This window comes from Pseudophryne corroboree, chromosome 4, assembly GCF_028390025.1.
Source record: "Pseudophryne corroboree isolate aPseCor3 chromosome 4, aPseCor3.hap2, whole genome shotgun sequence".
Lineage (NCBI taxonomy): Eukaryota > Metazoa > Chordata > Amphibia > Anura > Myobatrachidae > Pseudophryne > Pseudophryne corroboree.
Genome location: NC_086447.1, coordinates 252,033,585 through 252,061,171, shown reverse-complemented (window position 1 = coordinate 252,061,171; position 27,587 = coordinate 252,033,585). Strand labels below are relative to the sequence as shown.

Genomic DNA, 27,587 nt, shown 5'->3' with positions numbered 1-27,587 from the left:
GTTTGTATAGTTTTGAATAGATGTCATTTGGCATAGATTCCAGAATGAATACTCATTTAGCGACTTCATTTATTGGTCTTTCATTGTTTACTACAAAATGTTGGTGACTATTGCGTCAGGAGGTTTGCGTGTGAATCACTTCACTCATTGGACCTGGGCGTTAGAAGGAGAGGTGTAGTATGTACAGAAGATGGAACTCCTAAAGCTCTTCATTATGTAGTGTTAGAAGCAGAATACAGGGGGGATGCCAGCTGTCAGTGTACAGACAGCGGCATCCTGTCTGTTGGAATCCCGGCAGTGAATCCGCTCGCCACACTTCAGGCCCGGTGGCTCGTTTTGCTCGCCACAAGTTCTATTCCGACTCGGTTGGTGGCATGGACCAACCGCGTGGGAGTACCAGACGTTGGATGTAATTACGGACGCCTGTATTTCACCGTCTGTAGGGATTCTGGCGTCGGTCTACTGAACGCAGGGATCCTGACAGCCAGTATTTGTACTGCATTCCTTATAAACACTCTGCCCATACTGTAATACAATCCCAGTAACAGTATTCTAGTTCCACTCAGGTGGGGAATCAGATTTTATTTTAATTTTATGTTATAAAAATGATTTAACTTTACACAAGTATATTTACTTTCTACATTGATACAGTAATGTTTAGCTCTTCATAGTACAGTGGATAGGTACATGAATATTTATAAGCCGTTGCCCATAGTGCATATATATCCAGAGAAAATATACAAAGATGAGAACCATAAAATATACTCCCTACCAGAGAGGTTCAGTGACAGTTTGAACAAAATACTTTATATCTTTATGTAAGCGCTGGCTTATACGTGTAGCTGTGGCAGCAAATCACTAAGCTGCATTATAAATACTTACAATATCATTATGGTTCCTTCCTTCTTTTGGTAAGAACACAGTTACTAGGTGTAGTGGCATCAGTGACTCAGTGTAACTGGCACTGTACATGGTGATGGTGGCAATGTGTGCCGTATCTCAGCAGCATGTAACCTAACCGTAAAGCATACTGCCGTCTGCATAATAGTGTAAAGCCATCTCTAAAAGTACAAGTCCAATGTGCATAGCAAAACATATACATTTAAATACTGCACCGCTAATCTGCCTTCATGAGGCCAGAAGATTAGAGTCCATTAAGTAGCAGATACAGGATAGGGGAAGAAACGGGACATGCACACATTGCTGGGGTCACATCCACGTCTTGTGCCCAGTGCCCAGAAAGTACTAAAGCATTTGTTACCTAGCAGCTTCATATATTGAAGTACTATCTTTTTAATTAGCGTTGCAGCCTCAGCAGCTGATAGTAGGCAGCACTTAGTCCATTGCTAGTGACTTTTTTTCAAATTATAAAAAAAAATATATATATATATTTTTTCGGCCTACGGTATAGTCTATAATCATAAATGACTGTGACAAGCAAGTAGCAAGTCTTCTCACGACTGTAATGCAGCCAAATGTTATGCCAACCTCTGATCACACAGTATTCCTTTCCCTGGTGTCCCGTTCCATGCTGTGCTGCAGCTGGACCACAACACTTTCTGTATTGTGCTCTTCGTCACTGCTATCACTTTCATCATCATCACCGCCATCATCCTCATCATCATCCTCTTCCTCAGATGATGATTGTATTATGCTCTGCTGTGACCGAGATTCGGATATGGCCCCAAATGACTGAGTGCTGGCAGACGCAACAGGTCGGAGCAGCGGCGTATTCTCAGAAGCCTCATTTTCCTCTTGACTGCTGTCTGAATCAGACTCGGAATCTCCTTGGGATGGGACCACCTTCTGCTTGCAAACTGGACAAGTCTTCTTCGTCTTGGTTAACCATGGATCAACACACTTGCAGTGATAGGCTAGCCAAAGAGAAAAATGTATTGAGTATTTTGGAAAAATGTACTTCATTATTAACAAACAAATAAAAAAACTATTTGAAAGAAAGAAAGTAATAACTGGGTCTAGCTGACCACACGCCTCCGTCCGTGTCTGAGGGGTAAACCTTGTTAGATACCAGTAGGATTTTCCCATATAACAATGTTCTATACGCAATACTTGTGAAACAGGTTAAATAAAAATGAAATGAAAAACAGAAATGACAGGAATAAAATCGGCTGTGGCTCCTACATTGATCTGAAGACTTTCTGATAAACCCCTGAAATAGTAACAGAAATGATTTGAGAATTATCCACACACAGTATAGATTCTGCTTTCCTTACCGTGTGAGCAGGGTAATATCCGTAGCTTATCTCCTTCCTCATACTCATCCAGGCAGACTGCACACACGTCATACTCATCCCCTGTAATACACATCACATTTTCATTTCATTCTTCAGCCACTAATTCAATTAGCTATCCATTAGCAACATCACACAAGTTAATCAAAATGTGACAAGGTAATTAAAATTTCAACTACAATAAAACATGATATTATACATGGCCAGTGTCACAGGACTAAATATAGATGACTGCCGAGGACTAGGCTGTCTTTGTTACATACTTTCTTCCAGATTCATTACAGATGGTAGAGTAGAATTTGTTCAGCATCTAAATATTTACATATCCGAGAGCTGCTCGCCATCGGGAGGTGCTAATGTGACACTCACTTAACCGTAAAAGGAGAAGTAGTTTATCCTGGATGCTCTGGACCAGAACTTCTTTCTAGACCTCATGGAGGGTCTACATTGAAGCTAGGCAATGTGGAAATACATGTCAAATCATGATGTAGTCCCTGAACCCATATTTAAAACAAAAATGAAGGCTGCAATCAATGACTAAAAATGGCAGTATTGGACTGGGGACGTGGAGCTCTGGAGAAATCCTCAGTGGGCCACACCGCGTTCCCACAAGTGGGCAGGGGCAAGTCCGCAACATCTCATCCACAGCCCAGTCAGCTAGGAAGCAGCTGCACTTACATTAATCCACTTGTGCAAGCTGCCGACAGCCAGCGAATGATATAAATATCTGAAGAACATTTAGGGCCTTATTCAGCATCTATTGTCGGTTGCCTGTTTGCAATTTTATGCAAAGGGCAATACGAACTCCTTTCCTAGTGTACATTTGTGCAGCCGAACGTGCAAAGAATGAGATTCCCACCTTTAGCACCCATGCTGTAATACCAGTTGGTGCAGCCTTACATGCAACCATCGATCGCACCATCCATGCTATGATGTGCCTATGACTAGCCACCCCTCTCAGGTGGCTGGCCACAACCCTTCCAGAAACTGGTCACACCCCTTTGTGGGCCCTACATGCCCCATTCCGAGACAGTGGTGGTATGACCACTTCCAGGTCTGCAGGTAAGGGGGGGGGGGGGCCTAAAGGGCTGTCCCCCATCCTTCTAGTTGATAACAGGTAGCCCGGGAGATTAGAACAGCAACATCAGTCCCCAAATCATATGTTGCTATTAACCACAGCGATCCAGTCTTCTGCTCCTTGCTTAATATACAGTGCATTCGGAAATTATTCACAGCGCTTCACTTTTTACACATTTTGTTATGTTACAACCTTATTCCAAAATTGAATAAATAAATTTTTTACCCTCAAAATTCTACATACAATACCCCATAATGACAACGTGAAAAGTTTTGTTTTTTTTAGATTTTTGCAAATTTATTAAAAATAAAAAAAACTAAGAAATCACATGTACATAAGTATTCACAACCTTTGCCATTAAGCTCAAAGTTGGGCTCAGGTGCATCATGTTTCCACTGATCATCCTTGAGATGTTTCTACAGCTTAATTGGAGTCCACCTGCGGTAAATTTAGTTGATTGGACATGATCTGGAAGGCAAGGTCCCACACTTGACAGTGCATGTCTAAGCACAAACCAAGCATGAAGTCAAAGGGATTGGCTTGTAGACCTCCGAGACAGGATTGTATCGAGGCACAAATCTGGGGATGGGTACAGAAAAATACCTGCTGCTTTGATGGTCCCAATGAGCACAGTGGCCTCCATCATCCGTAAATGGAAGAAGTTCAGAACCACCAGGACTCTTCCTAGAGCTGGCCGGCCGTCTGAACTGAGCGATCGGGGGAGAAGGGCCCTAGTCAGGGTGGTGACAAAGAACCCGATGGTGACTCTGTCAGAGCTACAGCATTCCTCTGTGGAGAGAGGAGAACCTTCCATAAGGACAACCATTTCTGCAGCAATCCACCAATCAGGCCTGACGGAAGCCACTCCTTCGTAAAAAGCACATGGCAGTCCGCCTGGAGTTTGCCAAAATGCACATGAAGGACTCTCAGACCATGAGACAAAGATTGAACTCTTTGGCGTGAATACCAGGCGTCATGTTTGGAGGAAACCAGGCACCCGCTTATCACAAGGCCAATACCATCTCTACAGTGAAGTATGGTGGTGGCAGCATCATGCTGTGGAGATGCTTTTCAGAGGCAGGAACTGGGAGACTAGTCAGGATAGAGGGAAAGATGAATGCAGCAATGTAGAAAGACATCCTGGATGAAAACCTGCTCCAGAGCGCACTTGACCTTAGACTGGGGCGACGGTTCATCTTTCAGCAGGACAATGACCCTAAGCACACAGCCAAGATATCAAAAGGAGTGGCTTTAGGACAACTCTGTGAATGTCCTTGAGTGGCCCAGACTTGAATCCGATTGACACATCCAACCAGATGGAGCTTAAGAGGTGCTGCAAAGAGGAATGGGCGAAACTGGCCAAAGATAGGTGTGCCAAGCTTGTGGCATCATATTCAAAAAGACTTACTGTTGTAATTGCTGCCAAAGGTTCATCATCAAAGTATTGAGCAAAGGTTGTGAATACTTATGTACATGCGATTTAATAAATTAGCAAAAATCTCAACAAAACTTTTTCCATGTTGTCATTATGGGGTATTGTGTGTTGAATTTTGAGGAGAATTTTTTTTTTATTCCATTTTGGAATAAGGCTGTAACATAACAAAATGTGGAAAAAGTGAAGCGCTGTGAATACTTTCCAGATGCACTGTATGTTCAAAAGTTTCCCTGTGCTGCAAGAGTGTGCCACAATTGTGTGCTGTGTATAGGAAATAAAGCTCTCTCTCAGCTACTGTATGGTCCTAATGGCTCCAAGTTGGCAAACATTTGGGGTCCCTCTGCTTGCAAGTACTGAATGCAATGCTGATGCACCTATGCCAACTGTCCCTACCATTTCCATCCCCAAGCACCACACATGCAGAATGCATGACACAAGTACGCCACAGGAGCAAATCTCAGCTATACATTTAATTACACCAATAAGTGAGGTGTGTGCACAAAGCACACACATGACTATAACCCTAAATGGTGGATATGCCGGTTAAATAACTTCCCTCTTTAAAACAGCTGTCTTCTGAATGCTTTTGGACTTTAATAATCATTGTCCTCCTGAACCACAGCTTATTTAGCGTAATGCAGGGATTCTAGTACCGGGTCACAAACCTAGAACTGGGCTATAGATGGTTATGCGGAGTCCCTGTCATATTTACTTCATAAGAAATAGGTGGACAAGCATACTTACCTTACTGACAATTTTATTAACACAAATCTGAACTAAAGAGGTTGTGGGTCAGTTACAGCAGCACTGAGAGCCGTGCATGTGTTAATGAATAACATTTACACGCTTCCAGATATTACATCTCTCCATAAAAACAAACATGAAATCTGCAGCCGCAGATGAGAAATGTTGGGGAGCAGCCAAGCTGTGCAGCCCGTATCTAACAAGATCTTGTTAGCAGAGCACTTTGCGGCACAACATCAATGGGACGCGTAACAGATTACAGAGAACTATTGTTCAACAATGACCAGGAGCAGAATGCCATTCACTCAATAACAGAATGCTAGGATTAGAAATGTATTACATTTATTAAGTGAATTAAAAGAAATTTAAATAATATCCTTATAAATAAAAATATATATATATCGGATGTGCTATAGCACAGCAGTTGTATAGACAATCTGCTAGATGCCATTCTCCTACCTTTCTTAAATTTGTGAATTGTGAGTTTTTTCAGCTGATCTTTGCGCAGCCTGTTCCTCCGTGCCCTGTGCCGGTCCTGCACAAACTTGGTGATCTATATTTCAATAGGAGAACAAGATCGATACATAGGTTTTAAATAAATATGGAAAATTAAATACATTTTAAAAAGAGAATACTCTAGTTACTAATGAATCATCATTACATTATAGCTATACGGCTTGAGTATCCCTTATCCAAGATGCTTGGGACCAGAGGTATTTTGGATATCGGATTTTTCCGTATTTTGGAATAATTGCATACCATAATGAGATATCATGGTGATGGTACCTAAATCTAATCACAGAATGCGTTTATGTTTCATATACACCTTATACACACAGCCAGAAGGTCATTATAGCCAATATTTTTTATAACTTTGTGCATTAAACAAAGTGTGTGTACATTCACACAATTCATTTGTTTCATATACACCTTATACACACAGCCTGAAGGTCATTTAATACAATATTTTTAATAACTTAAGTGTATTAAACAAAGTTTGTGTACATTGAGCTATCAGAAAACAAAGGTTTCACTATCTCACTCAAAAAAGTCCGTATTTCGGAATATTCCGTATTTCGGATATTTGGATATGGGATACTCAACCTGTATTATATAACCCTGTGCACTTGTTATATAGCGCAGGCTGGAAACAATATACAAGCACCCCGAGAGGTTTACACAGTTAAAGGCAGGTGTGTGTGCACGCGTGCCTACCTGCAACAGCCCTGGCTCTGAGCAAGAACACATTGCCAGCCCCCACCCACCTATCCATCACCAGCCTAATGCCTTCTGGTCAGCTGCCCGTTTTCCTAGCATGAATGTGCTGCACATGTTCTTTCCATTCTTTTGCAGTCCTGTTGGCTCTACAGGCTAGGGCCAACAAAACCAAGCAGGACCCTTCTCAACCACAACAACTACCACCCACCACCAACACACACACCCCTGCAATCTTCCTCCACACATTAAAGGGAGGGAGGGCGCAGAGAGATATGCGGGAGAGATAAAGATTGGAGATGAGGAGGGAGAACAGAGATGAGATAAAAGGAGGACAGATGAAAGAGGTAGAAATGGGGGACAGGTGAGAAAGAATATGTGAGAGGCAGCTATGATGGTGATAGAGGGAGATGGTATAGAGAGGTGTGTGTGTGTGTGTGGGGGGGGCGTAGGATAGATCAAAGAGATGGAGGGTACACAGATATGGGAAGGGTGCTCAGAGGAAGGGGGGGGGGGGAATTCTGCAATGTCTGGCACGATAGCTAGCGACCCAGCAAATGATGGGTCCACAATATGCATGCACTGTATCATAAGGATACATATTATACAGGAGATAATGTGCCCCTATTTTGGACTATAAAGATGTTTCATGTGCATATAAGGGCACAAATTCAAAGAACTACGAGGTAACTACAAATATCGCTATGAATCAAAGTTGTAAAAGCCAAACTTAATAAGAAACAATATTAAAGCATATTAACTTTACAATACTGTTTAACACAATTGTCAACAGCAAGTAAAAATTAAAATTCTTACTAACAGAAAAGAATAGATATATAGGGTTGAAGTAAAAATGGCAAGTAGATATAAATAACTATATGGGACCTGTACAGACATGCAGATGGAACAGTGTGTAATAATTCTAAATTATTATGCAACATTCACAGAAATAAACTGCTCCACAAATGGTAGATAACACTGTACTAGGGATGGGTATGCTATGTCGGCACTATAATTCCCGCACCACAATGCTGACCCCATAAAATAAGAATTTACTTACCGATAATTCTATTTCTCGTAGTCCGTAGTGGATGCTGGGGACTCCGTAAGGACCATGGGGAATAGCGGCTCCGCAGGAGACTGGGCACAAAAGTAAAGCTTTAGAACTACCTGGTGTGCACTGGCTCCTCCCCCTATGACCCTCCTCCAAGCCTCAGTTAGGATACTGTGCCCGGACGAGCGTACACAATAAGGAAGGATTTTGAATCCCGGGTAAGACTCATACCAGCCACACCAATCACACCATATAACTTGTGATCTAAACCCAGTTAACAGCATGATAACAGAGGAGCCTTTAGAAAAGATGGCTCACTACAGCAATAACCCGATTTTTTGGTAACAATAACTATGTACCAGTATTGCAGACAATCCGCACTTGGGATGGGCGCCCAGCATCCACTACGGACTACGAGAAATAGAATTATCGGTAAGTAAATTCTTATTTTCTCTAACGTCCTAAGTGGATGCTGGGGACTCCGTAAGGACCATGGGGATTATACCAAAGCTCCCAAACGGGCGGGAGAGTGCGGATGACTCTGCAGCACCAAATGAGAGAACTCCAGGTCCTCCTCAGCCAGGGTATCAAATTTGTAGAATTTTACAAACGTATTTGCTCCTGACCAAGTAGCTGCTCGGCAAAGTTGTAAAGCCGAGACCCCTCGGGCAGCCGCCCAAGATGAGCCCACCTTCCTTGTGGAATGGGCTTTTACAGATTTTGGCTGTGGCAGGCCTGCCACAGAATGTGCAAGCTGAATTGTACTACAAATCCAACGAGCAATAGTCTGCTTAGAAGCAGGAGCATCCAGCTTGTTGGGTGCATACAGAATAAACAACGAGTCAGATTTTCTGACTCCAGCCGTCCTGGAAACCTATATGTCCAGGGCTCTGACAACGTCTAGCAACTTGGAGTCCTCCAAGTCCCTAGTAGCCGCAGGCACCACAATAGGTTGATTCAGGTGAAACGCTGAAAACCACCTTAGGGAGAAACTGAGGACAAGTCCTCAATTCCGCCCTGTCCGAATGGAAAATCAGATGAGGGCTTTTACAGGATAAAGCCGCCAATTCTGACACGCACCTGGCCCAGGCCAGGGCCAACAGCATGACCACTTTCCATGTGAGATATTTTAACTCCACATATTTAAGTGGTTCAAACCAATGTGACTTTTGGAACCCAAAAACTACATTTAGATCCCAATGTGCCACTGGAGGCACAAAAGGAAGCTGTATATACAGTACTCCTTTCACAAACGTCTGAACTTCAGGGACTTTCACTAAGCAGCTCAGGAGAGCCACCTAGTGTGCACCCTTCTCGTTCGGGCACAAAAATCTAACTGAGGCTTGGAGGAGGGTCATAGGGGGAGGAGCCAGTGCACACCAGGTAGTTCTAAAGCTTTACTTTTGTGCCCAATCTCCTGCGGAGCCGCTATTCCCCATGGTCCTTACGGAGTCCCCAGCATCCACTCAGGACGTTAGAGAAAAATGCTAAATTAAAAACACTCTTTAAGCAGATTGCAGACAAAATACTTTAATTACCATTTAAACAGGGCCGACATCTGGTGCTGCAATGTTCTTGTCTGCACTATGACGGCATACCTCTATACTGTAATAGGAACCTCCATAAGCAAAGGACTGAAATATAATTCATAGAATGGAACCACTGCCTGAGCAAATTACTTTTTTTTTTTTTTTTAACCCCTATATGGGTCAGTATTTTCACACACACTCTTCATTCTCAGCATCAACTTTAGGGCCCTTAACCACTGGTGCTGCATTTACATGCATATACAAATCACTGACTGTGCATCTGTATATGCGTCCAGAACACAAGCAGCACAGAGCTTTTCCCACTCCTATTAATTGAGCAGTCATTTCAGTGGGGTCTCCAGCACGTGCACTAGATGTAGAATCCTCAAAGAAATTAATGGGAAATCCTCCCTATGAAAGTTACTCTGTAGTAGCTGCATCGTCATGAATAATGGCTACAGTCAGTGTGTGTGTAGAGTGAATAGACAGTGCTAGCTAATTCTGTAATGCACATAGGCTTCCATCCTTCCAACTACATTACCACCAATACAAAAGTCTGAGCTGTAATACGTACCATAAAAATAACAATTAGCACCAGACAGATTCCAACTATAATTAGGAATGGTATCAAGTAGTACTCCAATGGCAGGGTGACTTCAGGGATCAACACAAGATATGCACTATGCAAAAAGAAAAGAATAGCAAAGAAGGTCACTGGTTAGAATAAAATGGGAACACATCCGGTACAAAAGTTTCTATCACAGTCAAAGCACAAAATAACAATTTTAGGTATATAGCGCTTTTCTTCAGCAGGACTCAAAGTCGCTTTACAGACATTAAAAAAAAAAAAAAAAAAATAATAAAAAAAATAAATAATAATAACTAACACATTTTATAAGGATTTTATATTACACAAGTAGAACACCATCCATAGAATTAATCCCCCCCCCCCCCCCCCCCCAAAAAAAAAAAAAAAAAAAGACCAGGCGAGCACAATAAGCATAATGCAGGGTTGGTGCAGTCATTTTTCAGTAATAAATTCTACAGGTTATATATTTCATTCATGAAAGGCACCAGGCGAGGCGAAAAGAACAACTGTGATATAAATAATGCAGGAAAAGTGTTTGAAAGGTGGCGCACAGCTGCCAGGATAATGTCACCACATTCTGATAACAATAGCGAAGAATAAAGAGTGGGACTAACTAAATACACAGCGTTTCACCTAAATAGGTGCATACACATACACAATCATATATACAAATATACAATACATCCCTTATAGAACGTGTGAACATTCAGTTGTAGTATTCTATTGATGTCCTTTAATCTTCTCACAATCTTTTGCTACATACACAGGGTAGGATTCTAGCTAACAATATGAACTTTTATAGTCTATATCGTTAGAAAAACTAGTGCATATCAAATCGTGTATAGAACCAACGATGAACGATGCACGCTCTCACATATAGTCATCGCTGGAAAAATAGACTGTGCATGCAGAGTCTATTTTGGCTTAGATAGTGCATTTTGCGTGTGTGTGTACAGTACTAACAATATAAGCAAACTATAATGATTATCCCCTCCAAAAGTCGGTATCCGTTCACATGGTCGACCATGTTATGGTCGACAGTCATTAGGTCAACCACTATTGGTCGACATTGACACATGGTCGACACATGAAAATGCTCGACACATGAAAGGTCGACACATGAAAAGGTCGACATGAGTTTTTTTAACTTTTTTTTCTTTTTGGGAACTTTTCCATACTTTACGATCCACATGGACTACGATTGGAACGGTAAAGTGTGCCGAGCGAAGCGAAGGCACCATACCCGAAGCATGGCGAGCGAAGCGAGCCATGCGAGGGGACGCGGTGCACTAATTGGGGTTCCCAGTCACTTTACGCAAAAAACGACACCAAAAAAAGTTAAAAACTCATGTTGACCTTTTCATATGTCGACCTTTCATGTGTCGACCATTTTCATGTGTCGACCATGTGTCCATGTCGACCATGTCAATGTCGACCAATAGTGGTCGACCTAATGACTGTCGACCATTCATACCGGAACCCCAAAAGTCCCACCCACCCCACTGTATAGACAAAATCTTCAGTGTGTGTATAGTCAATATCCCTGGTTCTGGACTCCGGGAGCTTCTGCGGAAATCGTCAAGCTAAAATCGTACACAGCCAGAATCGCTACGTGCGTCTGCCCCTTTAGATTCTCTCACTGAAGGTGTATGTGGTAACAACAAATAAACTTCCCATGTGTAGTAGGTTTCATTCATATGAATTCAAAACACGGCTGTGTATTATTTCTGTAACTGTATAGTAAAGAAGTGTAATCCGCTCATCTAAATGGGAATGGTTGGCATATATAAAAGGTTTCTTTTATGTTGGGAACAGAAAATTCATGGAATGCGTGTACCCCACTCACTCTATATCTGCGATGCACATAAAGGTTTCTTTCAGTTTCCCCACATCACTGGGATAGGGGTACCCAAACTCATGGTATAGAGATAAAAATAAGAATTTACTTACCGATAATTCTATTTCTCGTAGTCCGTAGTGGATGCTGGGAACTCCGTAAGGACCATGGGGAATAGCGGCTCCGCAGGAGACAGGGCACATCTAAAGAAAGCTTTAGGATCACCTGGTGTGTACTGGCTCCTCCCCCTATGACCCTCCTCCAAGCCTCAGTTAGGATACTGTGCCCGGACGAGCGTACACAATAAGGAAGGATTTTGAATCCCGGGTAAGACTCATACCAGCCACACCAATCACACTGTACAACTTGTGATCTGAACCCAGTTAACAGCATGATAATAGAGAAGCCTCTCGAAAAGATGGCTCACTACAACAATAACCCGAATTTTTTGGTAACAATAATTATGTACCAGTATTGCAGACAATCCGCACTTGGGATGGGCGCCCAGCATCCACTACGGACTACGAGAAATAGAATTATCGGTAAGTAAATTCTTATTTTCTCTGACGTCCTAGTGGATGCTGGGAACTCCGTAAGGACCATGGGGATTATACCAAAGCTCCCAAACGGGCGGGAGAGTGCGGATGACTCTGCAGCCCCCAATGAGAGAACTCCCGGTCCTCCTCAGCCAGGGTATCAAATTTGTAGAATTTTACAAACGTAGTTGCTCCTGACCAAGTAACTGCTCGGCAAAGTTGTAAAGCCGAGACCCCTCGGGCAGCTGCCCAAGATGAGCCCACCTTCCTTGTGGAGTGGGCATTTACAGATTTTTGGCTGTGGCAGGCCTGCCACAGAATGTGCAAGCTGAATTGTACTACAAACGAGCAATAGTCTGCTTAGAAGCAGGAGCACCCAGCTAGTTGGGTGCATAGAGGATAAACAGCGAGTCAGATTTCCTGACTCCAGCCGTCCTGGAAACATATATTTTCCGGGTCCTGACAACGTCTAGCAACTTGGAGTCCTCCAAGTCCCTAGTAGCCGCAGGCACCACAATAGGTTTGGTTCAGGTGAACGCTGAAACCACCTTAGGGAGAAACGGAGGACGAGTCCTCAATTCCGCCCTGTCCGAATGGAAAATCAGATAAGGGCTTTTACAGGATAAAGCCACCAATTCTGACACGCGCCTGGCCCAGGCCAGAGCCAACAGCATGACCACTTTTTCTGTGAGATATTTTAACTCCACAGATTTAAATGTGTCAAACCAATGTGACTTTTGGAACCCAAAAACCACCTGGAGATCCCAAAAGTGCCACTAAAGGCACAAAAGGAGGCTGTATATGCAGTACCCCTTTAACAAATGTCTGAACTTCAGGGACTGAAGCTAGTTCTTTTTTGGAAGAAAATTGACAGAGCCGAAATTTGAACCTTAATGGACCCCAATTTCAGGCCCATAGATACTCCTGTTTGCAGGAAATGTAGGAATCGACCCAGTTGAATTTCCTCCGTCGAGCCTTACTGGCCTCGCACCACGCAACATATTTTCGCCAAATGCGGTGATAATGTTTTGCGGTTACATCCTTCCTGGCTTTGATCAGGATAGGGATGACTTCATCCGGAATGCCTTTTTCCTTCAGGATCCGGCGTTCAACCGCCATGCCGTCAACGCAGCCGCGGTAAGTCTTGGAACAGACAAGGTCCTTGCTGGAGCAGGTCCCTTCTTAGAGGTAGAGGCTACGGATCCTCCGTGAGCATCTCTTGAAGTTCCGGTTACCAATTCCTTCTTGGCCAATCCGGAGCCACTAATATAGTGCTTACTCCTCTCCATCTTATCAATCTCAGTACCTTGGGTATGAGAGGCAGAGGAGGGAACCCATACACTGATTGGTACACCCACGGTGTTACCAGAGCATCTACAGCTATTGCCTGAGGGTCCCTTGACGTGGCGCAATACCTGTCGAGTTTTTCCCAACGGTTTATAATCATGTGGAAGACTTCTGGGTGAAGTCCTTACTCTCCCGGGTGGAGGTCGTGCTGAGGAAAACTGCTTCCCAGTTGTCCACTCCCGGAATGAAAACTGCTGACAGTGCTATCACATGGTTTTTCGCCCCGCGAAGAATCCTTGCAGCTTCTGCCATTGCCCTCCTGCTTCTTGTGGCACCCTGTCTGTTTACGTGGGTGACTGCCGTAATGTTGTCCGACTGGATCAACACCGGCTGACCTTGAAGCAGAGGTCTTGCTAAGCTTAGAGCATTGTAAATGGCCCTTAGCTTCAGGACATTTATGTGAAGTGATGTCTCCAGGCTTGACCATAAGCCCTGGATATTCCTTCCCTGTGTGACTGCTCCCCAGCCTCGCAGGCTGGCATCCGTGGCCACCAGGACCCAGTCCCGCATGCCGAATCTGCGGCCCTCTAGAAGATGAGCACTCTGCAACCACCACAGGAGGGATACCCTTGTCCCTGGTGACAGGGTTATCCGCTGAAGCATCTGAAGATGCGACCCGGACCATTTGTCCAGTAGGTTCCACTGGAAAGTCTTGCGTGGAATCTGCCGAATGGGATTGCTTCGTAGGAAGCCACCATTTTTACCCAGAACCCTTGTGCATTGATGCACTGAGACTTGGTTCGGTTTTAGGAGGTTCCTGACTAGCTCGGATAACTCCCTGGCTTTCTCCTCCGGGAGAAACACCTTCTTTCTGGACTGTGTCCAGGATCATCCCTAGGAACAGAAGACAAGTCGTCGGAACCAGCTGCGATTTTGGAATATTGAGAATCCAATCGTGCTGCCGCAACACTACCTGAGGTAGTGCTACACCGATCTCCAACTGTTCCCTGGATCTCACCCTTATCAGGGAATCGTCCAAGTAAAGGATAACTAAAATTCCCTTCCTTCGAAGGAATATCATCATTACGGTCATTACTTCAGTAAAGACCCGGGGTGCCGTGGACCATCCCTACGGCAGCGTCTGAACTGATAGTGACAGTTCTGTACCATAACCTGAGATACCCTTGGTGAGAAGGGTAAATTTTGACATGAAGGTAAGCATCCTTGATGTCCCGAGACATCATGTAGTCCCCTTCTTCCAGGTTTGCAATCACTGCTCTGAGTGACTCAATTTTGAATTTGAACCTCTGTATGTAAGTGTTCAAAGATTTTAGATTTTAGATTTTAAAATCGGTCTCACCGAGCCGTCTGGCTTCGGTACCACAATAGTGTGGAATAATACCCCGTTCCCTGTTGCAGGAGGGGTACCTTAATTATCACCTGCTGGGAATACAGCTTGTGAATGGCTTCCAAAACTGCCTCCCTGTCAGCGGGAGACGTCGGTAAAACAGACTTTTGGAAACGGCGAGGGGAATACGTCTCGAATTCCAATTTGTACCCCTGAAATATTACCTGAAGGATCCAGGGGTCTACTTGCGAGTGAGCCCACTGCGCACTGAAATTCATTGAGAACGGGCCCCCACCGTGCCTGAACTTGTAAAGCCCTAGCGTCATACTGAGAGCTTGGCAGAGGCGGAAAAGGGTTTCTGTTCCTGGGAACTGGCTGATCTCTGCAGCCATTTTCCTCTCCCTCTGTCACGAGCAGAAAAGAGGAACCCTTTTGTCCGCTTGCCAACCAGGACTGCGCCTGATAATACGGCGTCTTATTTTGAGAGGCGACCTGGGGTACATCCCCTTTTTTTTTTTTTTTTTTTTTTTTAAGGCAATACTTCCAAATGCCGTTTGGAATCCGCATCACCTGACCACTTTACTGGTATAATTGGACAACGCACTTATACTTGATGCCAGTCGGCAAATATTCCGCTGTGCATCATGCATATATAGAAATGCATCTTTTAATTGCTCTATAGGCAATAATATACTGTCCTTATCTAGGATATCAAATTTCCAGTCAGGGAATCCGACCACGCCAACCCAGCACTGCACATCCAGGCTGAGGCGATTGCTGGTCGCAGTATAACACCAGTATGTGTGTAAATACATTTTAGGATACCCTCCTGCTTTCTATCAGCAGGATCCCTAAGGGCGGCCATCTCCAGAGAGGGTAGAGCCCTTGTTCTTACAAGCGTGTGAGCGCCTTATCCCCCCTAGGGGGTGTTTCCCAACGCACCCTAACCTCTGGCGGGAAAAGGTATACTGCCAATAACTTTTTAGAAATTATCAATTGTTATCGGGGGGAAACCCACGCATCATCACACACCTCATTTTATTTCTCAGATTCAGGAAAACTACAGGAAGTTTTTCCTCACCAAACATAATACCCCTTTTTTTTGGTGGTATTTATATTATCAGAAGAGTGTAAACTTTTTCCATTGCCTCAATCATGCAACGTGTGGCCCTATTGGAAATCACGGTTGTCTCTTCACCGTCGACACAGGAGTCAGTATCCGTGTCGGCGTCTGTATCTGAGGTAACGGGCGCTTTAGAGCCCCTGTATGAGACGTCTGGACATGCACAAGCTGAGTAGCCGGCTGTCTCATGTCAACCACTGTCTTTTATACAAAGCTGACACTGTCACGCAATTTCAACAGTACATCCACTCAGGTGTCGACCCCCCAGGGGGTGACAACACTATTACAGACACTCTACTCCGTCTCATCATTTTTCTCCTCATACATGTCGACACAAACGTACCGACACACAGCACACACACAGGGAATGCTCTGATAGAGGACAGGACCCCACTAGCCCTTTGGGGAGACAGAGGGAGAGTTTGCCAGCACACACCAGAGCGCTATATATATACAGGGATAACCTTATATAAGTGTTTTTCCCTTTATAGCTGCTGTATTGTTTATACTGCGCCTAATTTGTGCCCCCCTCTCTTTTTTAACCCCTTTCTGTAGTGTAGTGACTGCAGGGGAGAGCCAGGGAGCTTCCCTCCAACTGAGCTGTGAGGGAAAATGGCGCCAGTGTGCTGAGGAGATAGGCTCCGCCCCTTTCTCGGCGTCCTTATCATCCGTTTTTCTGTATGTTTTGGCAGGGGTTAAATGCATCCATATAGCCCAGGAGTTATATGTGATGCATTTATTTTAGCCATAAAAGGTTTTCTATCGATTTATTGCGTCTCAGGGCGCTGCCCCCCCAGCGCCCTGCACCCTCAGTGACCGGAGTGTGAAGTGTGCTAAGAGCAATGGCGCACAGCTGCGGTGCTGTGCGCCTACCTTTATCTGAAGACAGGAAAGTCTTCTGCCGCCGATTTTTCCGGACCTCTTCGCTCTTCTGGCTCTGTAAGGGGGCCGGCGGCGCGGCTCCGGTGACCCATCCAGGCTGAACCTGTGATCGTCCCTCTGGAGCTAATGTCCAGTAGCCTAAGAAGCCCAATCCACTCTGCACGCAGGTGAGTTCGCTTCTTCTCCCCTTAGTCCCTCGATGCAGTGAGCCTGTTGCCAGCAGGTCTCACTGAAAATAATAAACCTAAACTAAAACTTTCACAAAGAGCTCAGGAGAGCCCCTAGTGTGCACCCTTCTCGTCGGGCACAGAAAATCTAACTGAGGCTTGGAGGAGGGTCATAGGGGGAGGAGCCAGTACACACCAGGTGATCCTAAAGCTTTCTTTAGATGTGCCCTGTCTCCTGCGGAGCCGCTATTCCCCATGGTCCTTACGGAGTTCCCAGCATCCACTAGGACGTCAGAGAAATAGGATTTTAATACCTACCGGTAAATCCTTTTCTCTTAGTCCGTAGAGGATGCTGGGGACACTTCAAGAACCATGGGGTATAGACGGGATCCGCAGGAGACATGGGCACTTTAAGACTTTAAAAGGGGTGTGAACTGGCTCCTCCCTCTATGCCCCTCCTCCAGACTCCAGTTATAGGAACTGTGCCCAGGGAGACGGACATTTCGAGGAAAAAGGATTTATTTTGATTTAAACGAAGGTGAGATACATACCAGCTCACACCTCAAACATGCCGTACAACATGGCATTCAACCCAACGCATGCAACGGCATGAATAATGACAGCAACAGGCTGACTATAACCGCAACACAGCACGTGTGTAACCATAACCAATAACTGCAGATACAGTACGCACTGGGATGGGCGCCCAGCATCCTCTACGGACTAAGAGAAAAGGATTTACCGGTAGGTATTAAAAATAGGATTTTGGTACTTACCAGGTAAATCCTTTTCTTTGAATCCATAGGGGGCACTGGAGTACTCTTGGGATATGGACGGGCTTCCGCAGGAAACAGCACTGAATATTCAAATTAGTAACACTCCACCCCTCCATATCCCTGAGCACTTACTCAGTGTTTTTTACTGAGCCGAACAGGAATTAAGAGAGGTTAATAATGGAGTATTACATATAACATAACTGACAATAACGAAGTTAACACATAACGTTACTGACAACTAACAGTTGACACCCTAACCAGCACTTGTAACTTGAACCAGCCGGTGAAAGTGTGTTACCATAAGATCCTCAGAACTAACCACAAGTAGGTAAAACTGCTCTGGGTGGGCGTCCAGTGCCCCCTATGGATTCAAAGAAAAGGATTTACCTGGTAAGTACCAAAATCCTATTTTCTTTATCATCCACTAGGGGTCACTGGAGTACTCTTGGGACGTACCAAAGCTTCCCCCGTGGGCGGGAGAGCTGTTTGGCACTTGTAAAACTAGGCGGCCAAAGCTAGATGCTGATGCCGCAAAAGTATCAAACTTGTAAAAGCGCACAAACGTGTGCACGGAAGACCATGTAGCCGCCCGGCAAAGCTGCGTCGCAGAAGCCCCACGACCAGCTGCCCATGAAGTTCCCACAGAACGTGTGGAATGAGCGGTTACTGACGTAGGCGGTTGTAACCTAGCATGAAGGTAAGCCTGGCGTATGGTCAGTTTTATCCATCTGGATAAAGTTTGTTTAGATGCTGGCCAACCCATCTTGGCAGCATCATAGAGAACAAATAACGTATCCGTCTTACGAACTGAAGACGTTCGGGATACATAAACGCGTAATGCGCGAACCACATCCAGAGTTCCAGAATGTGCTGTCAACACAGGAACTACTATTGGTTGATTGATGTGAAAAGATGACACTACCTTTGGTAAGAAGGCGGGATTCGTCCGAAGTTCCGCTCTGTCATCATGAAACACCAAAAACGGTGGCTTGCATGACAAGGCACCCAAATCCGAAACACGCCTTGCGGAAGCTAAGGCTAAGAGAAAAATTGTTTTCCAAGTGAGAAACTTTATATCCACTTGTTGTAAGGGTTCAAAATATGAAGACTGTAAGAACTCCAAAACCAGATTCAAGTCCCATGGCGCTGTAGGTGGTATGAATGGAGGCTGTACCCTGAGTACACCTTGGAGAAAAGTGCGTATAGACGGCAATAGAGCCAATCGTCTTTGAAAGTAAATTGACAAAGCAGATACCTGCACCTTTAGTGTAGATAAACGCAATCCTCTATCTAAGCCTGTTTGTAGAAACAACAAAAGGCGGCATAACTTGAAAGCTGATGTCGGAAATTTCCGAGCTTCACACCAACCTATATAGGCACGCCATATTCTGTAATAATGAGCTGCCGTAACCGGCTTTCTAGCTCGTAACATGGTTGGTATAACTGAATCTGGAATGCCCTCTCTTCTTAAGAGGGCGGTCTCAACAGCCACCCCGTCAAACGCAGCCGCGCTAAATCGGGGTAAAGAAACGGACCCTGTTGTAACAGGTCTGGACGTATCGGGAGCGGCCACGGATCGTCTGCGAGTAATCCTCGAAGATCCGAGAACCAAGCTCTCCGAGGCCAATGAGGCGCCACTAGTATGACTGTGAGCGACTCTCTTTTGATCCGTTTTAGCACCAGAGGGAGCAGCGGAAACGGTGGAAACAGATACACAAGACTGTACGGCCACGCGACAGTGAGAGCATCCACCGCGACTGCCTTTGGATCTCTTGTTCTGGACACATACTGGGGCGTTTGATGATTGTGTCGAGATGCCATCAGGTCCACCTGAGGATAACCCCATCGCTGAACCAACATGTGAAACACTTCTGGATTTAATGACCATTCGCCTGGGTGAAAATCCCGACGACTGAGATAATCCGCTTCCCAGTTGTCCACTCCCGGAATGAACACGGCCGACAATATCACCTGGTGGCATTCCGCCCAATTGAGGATTCGAGCTACTTCCCGCATTGCCATGCGGCTTCTCGTTCCTCCTTGTTTGTTGATGTATGCGACCGCCGTCGCATTGTCTGACTGCACTTGGACAGGCTGAGAGCGAATCATGTGCACTGCTTGTCGTAGCGCATTGTAAATTGCGCGGAGTTCTAGAACATTTATAGACAGCAATTTCTCGTGATCCGCCCAGAGACCCTGGAGCTGACAATTTTGAATTACCGCTCCCCAACCTCTGAGACTGGCGTCCGTAGTTAGAATTATCCAATTGCAAACTCCGAACCGTCTTCCTGCGGGTAAATTGTGTTCCTTGAGCCACCATAGCAGAGAAACTCTTGCTATTGGTGACAACCTCACTCTGTGGTGAATCTGCAGATGCGAGCCCGACCACTGGGCAAGCACGTTCAGCTGAAATGGACGAGAGTGAAATCTTCCGAACTGAAGCGCCTCGAAAGCTGCCACCATTGTGCCTAACAGGCGAATGCACAAGTGTACCGACACTGTGCGTGGTTTGAGTACTAATTGTACTAGATGGCGTAGCATTTGTACTTTTTGTTGTGGTAGGTAAATCCTTTGATTGACCGTATCGAGAATCATACCTAGGAACTGAAGGCGTTGAGACGGAATCAGATGTGATTTCTTGAAATTTACAATCCAACCGTGGTGAACCAGTACATTGTAAGTTAGCAGCGCATGTTGGGTAAGTATCTGTGGAGACGGAGCTTTGATGAGCAGATCGTCTAAATACGGAACTATTGTCACTCCCAGGGATCTGAGGTGAGCTATCATCACAGACATTACTTTGGTGAATACCCGAGGCGCTGATGACAGGCCAAACGGCAGAGCCTGAAACTGGTAATGGTTCTGGCGTATTGCAAATCGTAAGAATTTCTGATGAGGCTGCCAAATTGGAATGTGTAAGTACGCATCCTTGAGGTCTAGCGCAATCATAAATTCCTTGGTCTCTAACCCCGCAATCACCGACCGTAGAGACTCCATTTTGAATCTGTAGTAAGTTACGTACTGATTGAGGCCCTTTAAGTTCAATATTGGTCTGACTGAGCCATCCGGCTTCGGGACCACAAATAGACTTGAATAATAACCCTGACCCTGTTGGTGTACAGGGACCGGAATCAACACTGCCGAATCCAGTAAGGACTGAATGGCAATTTGCAAAACTGTCCTCTTGTCGTCCGACAGAGGCAAGCCTGTCTTGAAAAACCGCAGAGGCGGCAGACAGTCGAACTCTATTTTGTAACCTTTTAACACTAAATTGCGAATCCAGCCCTCCGCGGATGTGTGGAACCACGCCCCATGGAACGTCTGAAGGCGTGCTCCCACAGTTGGAGAACCGAGATGGGCTGGTAGGCCGTCATGCCACTGGCTTGTCGGTAACCTTAGCGTCTTGGCGAGTTGTGTTGGTTTGATGGAAACCACGTCCTCGACCACGTCTAGCTGGCGTGGCTGATCCTCTGCCACGTCCTCGAAAGGGCTGAGATCTAAAGGATTTGAACGAAGGTCCAGCGTACCTTCTTCTTGGCGCAGGTGGAGGCACTGGTAAGAACACAGACTTACCTCCCGTAGCCTCCTTAATCCATGCGTCCAATTCTGGACCAAACAACTTCTTGCCATCGTAAGGCAACGCCTCTATACTTCGTTTGACCTCTGCCTCCGCTTGATAAGTACGCAGGTAGAGTGCTCTTCGTGCCGTAACTAGCGAAGATGAAATACGAGAAGTGAGCTGACAGACGTCAGTAGACGCTGTACAGAGATACTCTACAGCCTCAATCATTTGATTTACCTGAATTATCAGGTTTTCGTCATGTAAAGCAGATTTGAGTTCTGTAAGCCATATTATGAGCGCCTTAGTGACCCAAATGCCAACCAATCCAGGTCTTAGCATCACACCTGCTGCTACATACATGGATTTTAGCATAGTTTCTATCTTACGATCTGAAGGATCTTTAAGCGTAGTAGCTGATGGCACTGGTATGGTTAATTTCTTGGTAAGCTTTGACACTGAAGAATCAACTATTGGTGGATTCTCCCATGTACACGTTACCGAGTCTGGAAACGGATAACTAGACTTAAATCTGCGAGGTATAGAAAACCGTTTATCTGGATTCTGTCTTGTTTCTACTAACATCTGATTTAGAGAATCCGACACAGGAAAACTTACTGGCGTCTTCCGTCGTTTAGTAAATACGACCTGATCATTGGTGAGAGGCTGCTCAGCTTCAGGAAACCTTAGCGACTGCCGTACCGCTCTGATGAGATCATCAATGCCGGAACTGTTAACATCCTCGCCATCTGACTCCACTTCGCCCTCCTCCCCCTCATCGTGTTCCGTGAGGTCTGGGATGGAATCGTCAGAATGCAACATAGCAGACACTGGAAAATCATAAGACATATGAAAATTATCCCGTTTGCCCAAAATGGATTTGGACCGTACGCAAGGCTGAGACGCCTCCGGTAGTTCTGGCGGTCTCACCCTAGACTCAGATCTTAACGTTTCTCGCTCCAGACGAGCAGCGGTCATTTCTGTCTGAAATTTCTCCAGTACATTTACTAACATACCCCACGGAGGGTCCGGTGAGGAAATTGGTTGCAAAACCGGAGCAGAAATGGTATTCTGAACGGAATCCACAAAACATACGTTACATGTGGTAGATGCATCCGGTAACACACTGCCACATACTTTGCAAATATGCTTTTTAGTTTTTGCTGGTGCCTTACTCATGGCGACAGACAATACAATACACAAAAAACAGACACCTGCACGACTCAGTAAAATAGCAATAAGGTGGCTCTGTATATATATCTGGCCCAGTGCAATACACGTGGCCAGTACTAAGAAATTTGATCCCAAATTCCCACTAACACCCCTGCGCCTTCCGGTGGTGTAGAGATGTAAGGCAGGAACGTCTGGAATCACAGCAGGAAAACACAGGTCTGCCCTGCTAACTTATACATATAATCACCGTGCTGGTACAACTTTCACTGATTATACTGTAACAATCTCCTCTGCTGCTGCAGTATTTCTCTGCGACATTATTATTGTCCCCCCTGTAATGGCTGCCTGCTCTTTTAGCTTATTACAGCGGCAGCGCAGCGTGTGGGCCCCCAGCGGGTATCGTAGAGCGCTATGTGCCTCGTGTGTCCCAGCGGTGGCCTCGTGTATAATAGCGGCGTCAGCTAATCAAGGTAGCGCTGCGGCGGGCGGCGGCCTGTAAGAATCGATCAGCGGTGCCTGCACGGAGGTCTGTGGCCGAACGTGCGGGCGCCTGAGCGGGGAGAGCCGCGGTGCCCGCACGGAGGTCTGTGGCCGACCGTGCGGGCGCCTGAACGGGGAGAGCCGCGGTGCCTGCACGGAGGTCTGTGGCCGACCGTGCGGGCGCCTGAGCGGGGAGAACCGCGGTCGAACGTGCGGGCGCCTGAGCGGGGAGAGCCGCGGTACCTGCCGGAGGCTGAGAGGGGAGAGCCGCGTAACAATCCCTCTGCCGTCACCAAGCACTATGTCCCCACACGTCGGGGCGGCAGCGGGAGCTGACCGCCCCGTTTCACATACCTTACTCCCGCAGACGTGCGGAGGCTCCGACGGGGCTTTTCAGTAAGCGCCGGCTAGCCAGTGCAGGAGGATGTGAGGGCTGTGAGGGAGCTCTTTCAGAGAGGCCCGACACGCCCGTGCTGCTATCAGCAGCTGCACGATCCCTGACCCTGCCTTTTGGAAGGGGGAAAGGGATGTGTACAAATAGTAGAAAAAATAAAAATAAAAATAAAAGTTTCTTCAACAAAACCGTGACTTCAGGTATTAAGCTGCTACCACGTTCAGCACAGAAAAAACACTGAGTAAGTGCTCAGGGATATGGAGGGGTGGAGTGTTACTAATTTGAATATTCAGTGCTGTTTCCTGCGGAAGCCCGTCCATATCCCAAGAGTACTCCAGTGACCCCTAGTGGATGATAAAGAAATCCTATTTTCTCCTTACGTCCTAGAGGATGCTGGGGACACTTCAAGAACCATGGGGTTTATACCAAAGCTCAAGAACAGGTGGGAGAGTGCGGATGACTCTGCAGCACCGATTGACCAAACAAGAGGTCTTCCTTAGCCAGGGTATCAACCTTGTAAAACTTTGCAAAAGTGTTTGAACCCGACCAAGTAGCTGCTCGGCAAAGCTGTAATGCAGAGACCCCCCGGGCAGCCGCCCAGGATGAGCCTACCTTTCTGGTAGAATGGGCCTTCACCGATTTCGGTAATGGCAATCCAGCCGTAGAATGAGCTTGCCGAATTGTATTACAGATCCAGCGTGCAAAGTCTGCTTGGAAGCAGGAGCCCCAATCTTATTGGGTTCATACAGGACAAACAGAGCCTCCGTTTTTTCCTAATCTGAGCCGTTCTGGCTACATAAATTTTCAAAGCTCTTACCACACCTAGAGACTTTGATTCCTCAAAGGCGTCAGTAGCCACTGGCACCACAATAGGTTGGTTCATGTGAAACGATGACACCACTTCAGGCAGAAATTGCTGACGAGTTCTCAACACCGCTCTATCTTTATGGAAGGTCAAATAGGGGCTCTTGAGACACAAAGCTGCCAATTCAGACACCCGCCTTGCAGAGGCCAAGGCCAAAAGAATGATCACTTTCCAAGTGACTAATTTCAACTCTACCTTACGTAAAGGTTCAAACCAATGAGATTGCTGGAACCGCAACACCACATTAAGATCCCATTGTGCCACCGGGGGCACAAAGGGAGGCTGGATGTGCAGCACGCCTTTCACGAAAGTCTGAACTTCCGGAAGGGAAGCCAATTCTTTTTGAAAGAAAATTGACATGGCCGAAATTTGTACTTTAATTGAGCCTAACTTTAGGCCCGCATCCACCCCTGCTTGCAGAAAACGGCCCAGCTGAAATTCTTTCGTAGGAGCCTTCTTGGATTCACACCAAGACACATTTTCTCCAAATACGGTGATAATGTTTCGCCGTTACCTCTTTTCTAGCCTGAAGTAGTGTGGGAATTACTTCACCGGGAATACCCTTTCGGGCTAGGATCCTGCGCTCAACCTCCAAGCCATCAAATGAAGCCACGGTAAGTCTTGGTACACGCACGGCCCCTGCTGTAACAGATCCTCTCGTAGAGGAAGAGGCCAGGGATCTCCTATGAGCAATTCCTGAAGATCTGGATACCAAGCCCTCCTTGGCCAGTCTGGAACAATGAGAATTGCCTGAACTCTTGTTCTTCTTATGAGCTTTATCACTTTTGGAATGAGTGGAATCGGAGGGAACACATATACCGACTGAAACGGTATCCGGACTCCAGGTCAACAACAAAAAGGTCGACACACCTTAGGTCGACATGGACAAAAGGTCGACAGGAACAAGGTCGACATGGAAAAAGGTCGACATGAGTTTTTCACAATTTTTTCTTTTTTGGAACCTTTTCATACTTAATGATCCACGTGGACTACGATTGGAACGGTAATCTGTGCCGAGCGAAAGCACCATGCCCGAAGTATGGCGAGCGAAGCGAGCCATGCGAGGGGACGCGGTGCACTAATTGGGGTTCCCGGTCACTCAACGAAGAAAACGACACCAAAAAACATAAAAAACTCATGTTGACCTTTTCCATGTCGATCTTTTTCCTGTCGACCTTTTGCCCATGACGACCTAAGGTGTGTCGACCAATTGGCGTCGACCTAAGGTGTGTCGACCTTTTTGTTATCAACCTGGAGTCCCAGACCCGACTGAAACACCCACGGTGTCACTAGGGCGTCCACTGCTATTGCTTGAGGGTCCCTTGACCTGGAACAATATCTCGGAAGTTTCTTGTTGAGGCGAGACGCCATCATGTCTATTTGAGGAATTCCCCGACTTGTCACTTCTGCAAAGACCTCTTGATGAAGACCCCACTCTCATGGATGGAGATCGTGTCTGCTGAGGAAGTCTGCTTCCCAGTTGTCTACACCCGGAATGAAGACTGCTGACAGAGCGCTTACATGCCTTTCCGCCCAGCGGAAAACTTTTGTGGCTTCTGCCATTGCTGCTCTGCTCTTCGTTCCGCCCTGGCGGTTTATGTACGCCACTACTGTTATGTTGTCCGACTGAATCAAGACGGGCAGATCGCGCAGAAGATGCTCCGCTTGTAGAAGGCCGTTGTAAATGGCCCTTAACTCCAGAATGTTTATGTGTAGACTAGCTTCCTGGCTTGACCATTTTCCCTGGAAATTTTCCCCGTGTGACTGCACCCCAGCCTCGGAGACTCGCATCCGTGGTCACCAGGATCCAGTCCTGGATCCCGAATCTGCGTCCCTCTAGGAGGTGAGAGCTGTGCAGTCACCACAGGAGTGAGATTCTGGTTTTGGAAGACAGGATTATCTGTCGGTGCATGTGCACATGGGATCCGGACCATTTGTCCAACAGGTCCCACTGAAACACTCTGGCATGGAATCTGCCAAACGGAATGGCCTCGTAGGCCGCCACCATCTTTCCTAGCAACTGAGTGCATTGATGAATCGACACTCCTGCTGGCTTCAGAATCTGTTTGACCAGGTTGTGAATTTCCAGAGCCTTTTTTACTGGAAGAAAAACTCTAATTTCTTGTCCAGAATCATACCCAAGAACGACAGTCTTGTCGTCGGAAGCAACTGTGATTTTGGCAAGTTTAGGAGCCAACCATGTTGTTGCAGAATTGTCAGGGAGAGCGTCACGCTCTGCAGTAATTGTTCCTTGGGCCTTGCTTTTATCAGGAGATCGTCAAAGTACGGGATAATTGTGACTCCTTGTTTGCGCAGGAGAACCATCATTTCAGTCATAACTTTGGTGAAAATTCTCGGAGCCGTGGACAGACCAAACGGCAACGTCTGAAATTGGTAATGACAATCCTGAACGGCAAACCTCAGGTAAGCCTGATGTGGAGGATATATGGGGACGTGTAAGTAGGCATCCTTATGTCGACCGACACCATAAAATCCCCTTCCTCCAGACTGGAGATCACTGCTCAGAGAGACTCCATCTTGAAACTGAATTTTTTAGATAGAAATTGACGGATTTTGAGTTCAGAATAGATCTGACCGAGCCGTCCGGCTTCGGGACCACGAACAGGCTCGAATAAAAGCCTTCTCCCTGTTGTGACGGGGGCACCGTGACAATGGCTTGATTTTGACATAGTTTTTGTATAGCACCGCATACCACCTCCCTGTCCGGAAGAGAAACTGGAAAGGCTGATTTGAAAAATCGTCGAGGGGGCACGTCTTGAAATTCCAGCTTGTACCCTTGGGACACTATTTCTAATACCCATGGGTCTAGGGTCGAATGCACCCAGAAATGACTGAAGAGTCGGACTCCCGCAGAGGAGTCCCAGCGTCATGCGGTGGATTTGGTAGAAGCCGGAGAGGACTTCTGCTCTTGGGAACCTGCCACAGCCGGTGACCTTTTTCCCTTTCCACTTCCTCTAGAAGCAAGGAAGGAAGACCCTTGTCCTTTTTTGTATTTATTGGGCCGAAAAGGACTGCATCTGATAGTGGTGCGTTTTCTTTTGTTGTGTAGGAACATAAAGTAAAAAGGATGACTTACCCGAGGTAGCCGTAGATACCAGGTCAGCGAGGCAGTCACCAAACAAGACACCACCTTAATACGGCAGAGACTCCATAGCCTTCTTAGAGTCAGCATCAGCATTCCATTGATGAATCCACAATGCTCTCCTAGCTGAGACTGCCATAGCATTGGCTCTTGATCCCAAA

At 46.1% G+C, this 27,587-nt stretch overlaps 1 protein-coding gene across 2 annotated transcripts in view; it reads right to left on the bottom strand.

Annotated features, from left to right (window-relative positions):
* Positions 1–562: 562 nt before the first annotated feature.
* Positions 563–27,587, bottom strand: part of RNF13 (ring finger protein 13) — a 322,147-nt gene continuing 295,122 nt past the window's right edge. For both annotated transcript variants that reach the window (XM_063916030.1, XM_063916028.1), the window contains 4 exons: positions 9,882–9,987; positions 5,969–6,062; positions 2,235–2,315; positions 563–1,874 (listed from right to left, as the gene is read on the bottom strand). In XM_063916030.1, coding sequence (XP_063772100.1) covers positions 1,495–1,874; positions 2,235–2,315; positions 5,969–6,062; positions 9,882–9,987 — 661 coding nt within the window. In that variant the 3' untranslated portion in view covers positions 563–1,494. The remainder of the gene's footprint in view (positions 1,875–2,234; positions 2,316–5,968; positions 6,063–9,881; positions 9,988–27,587) is intronic.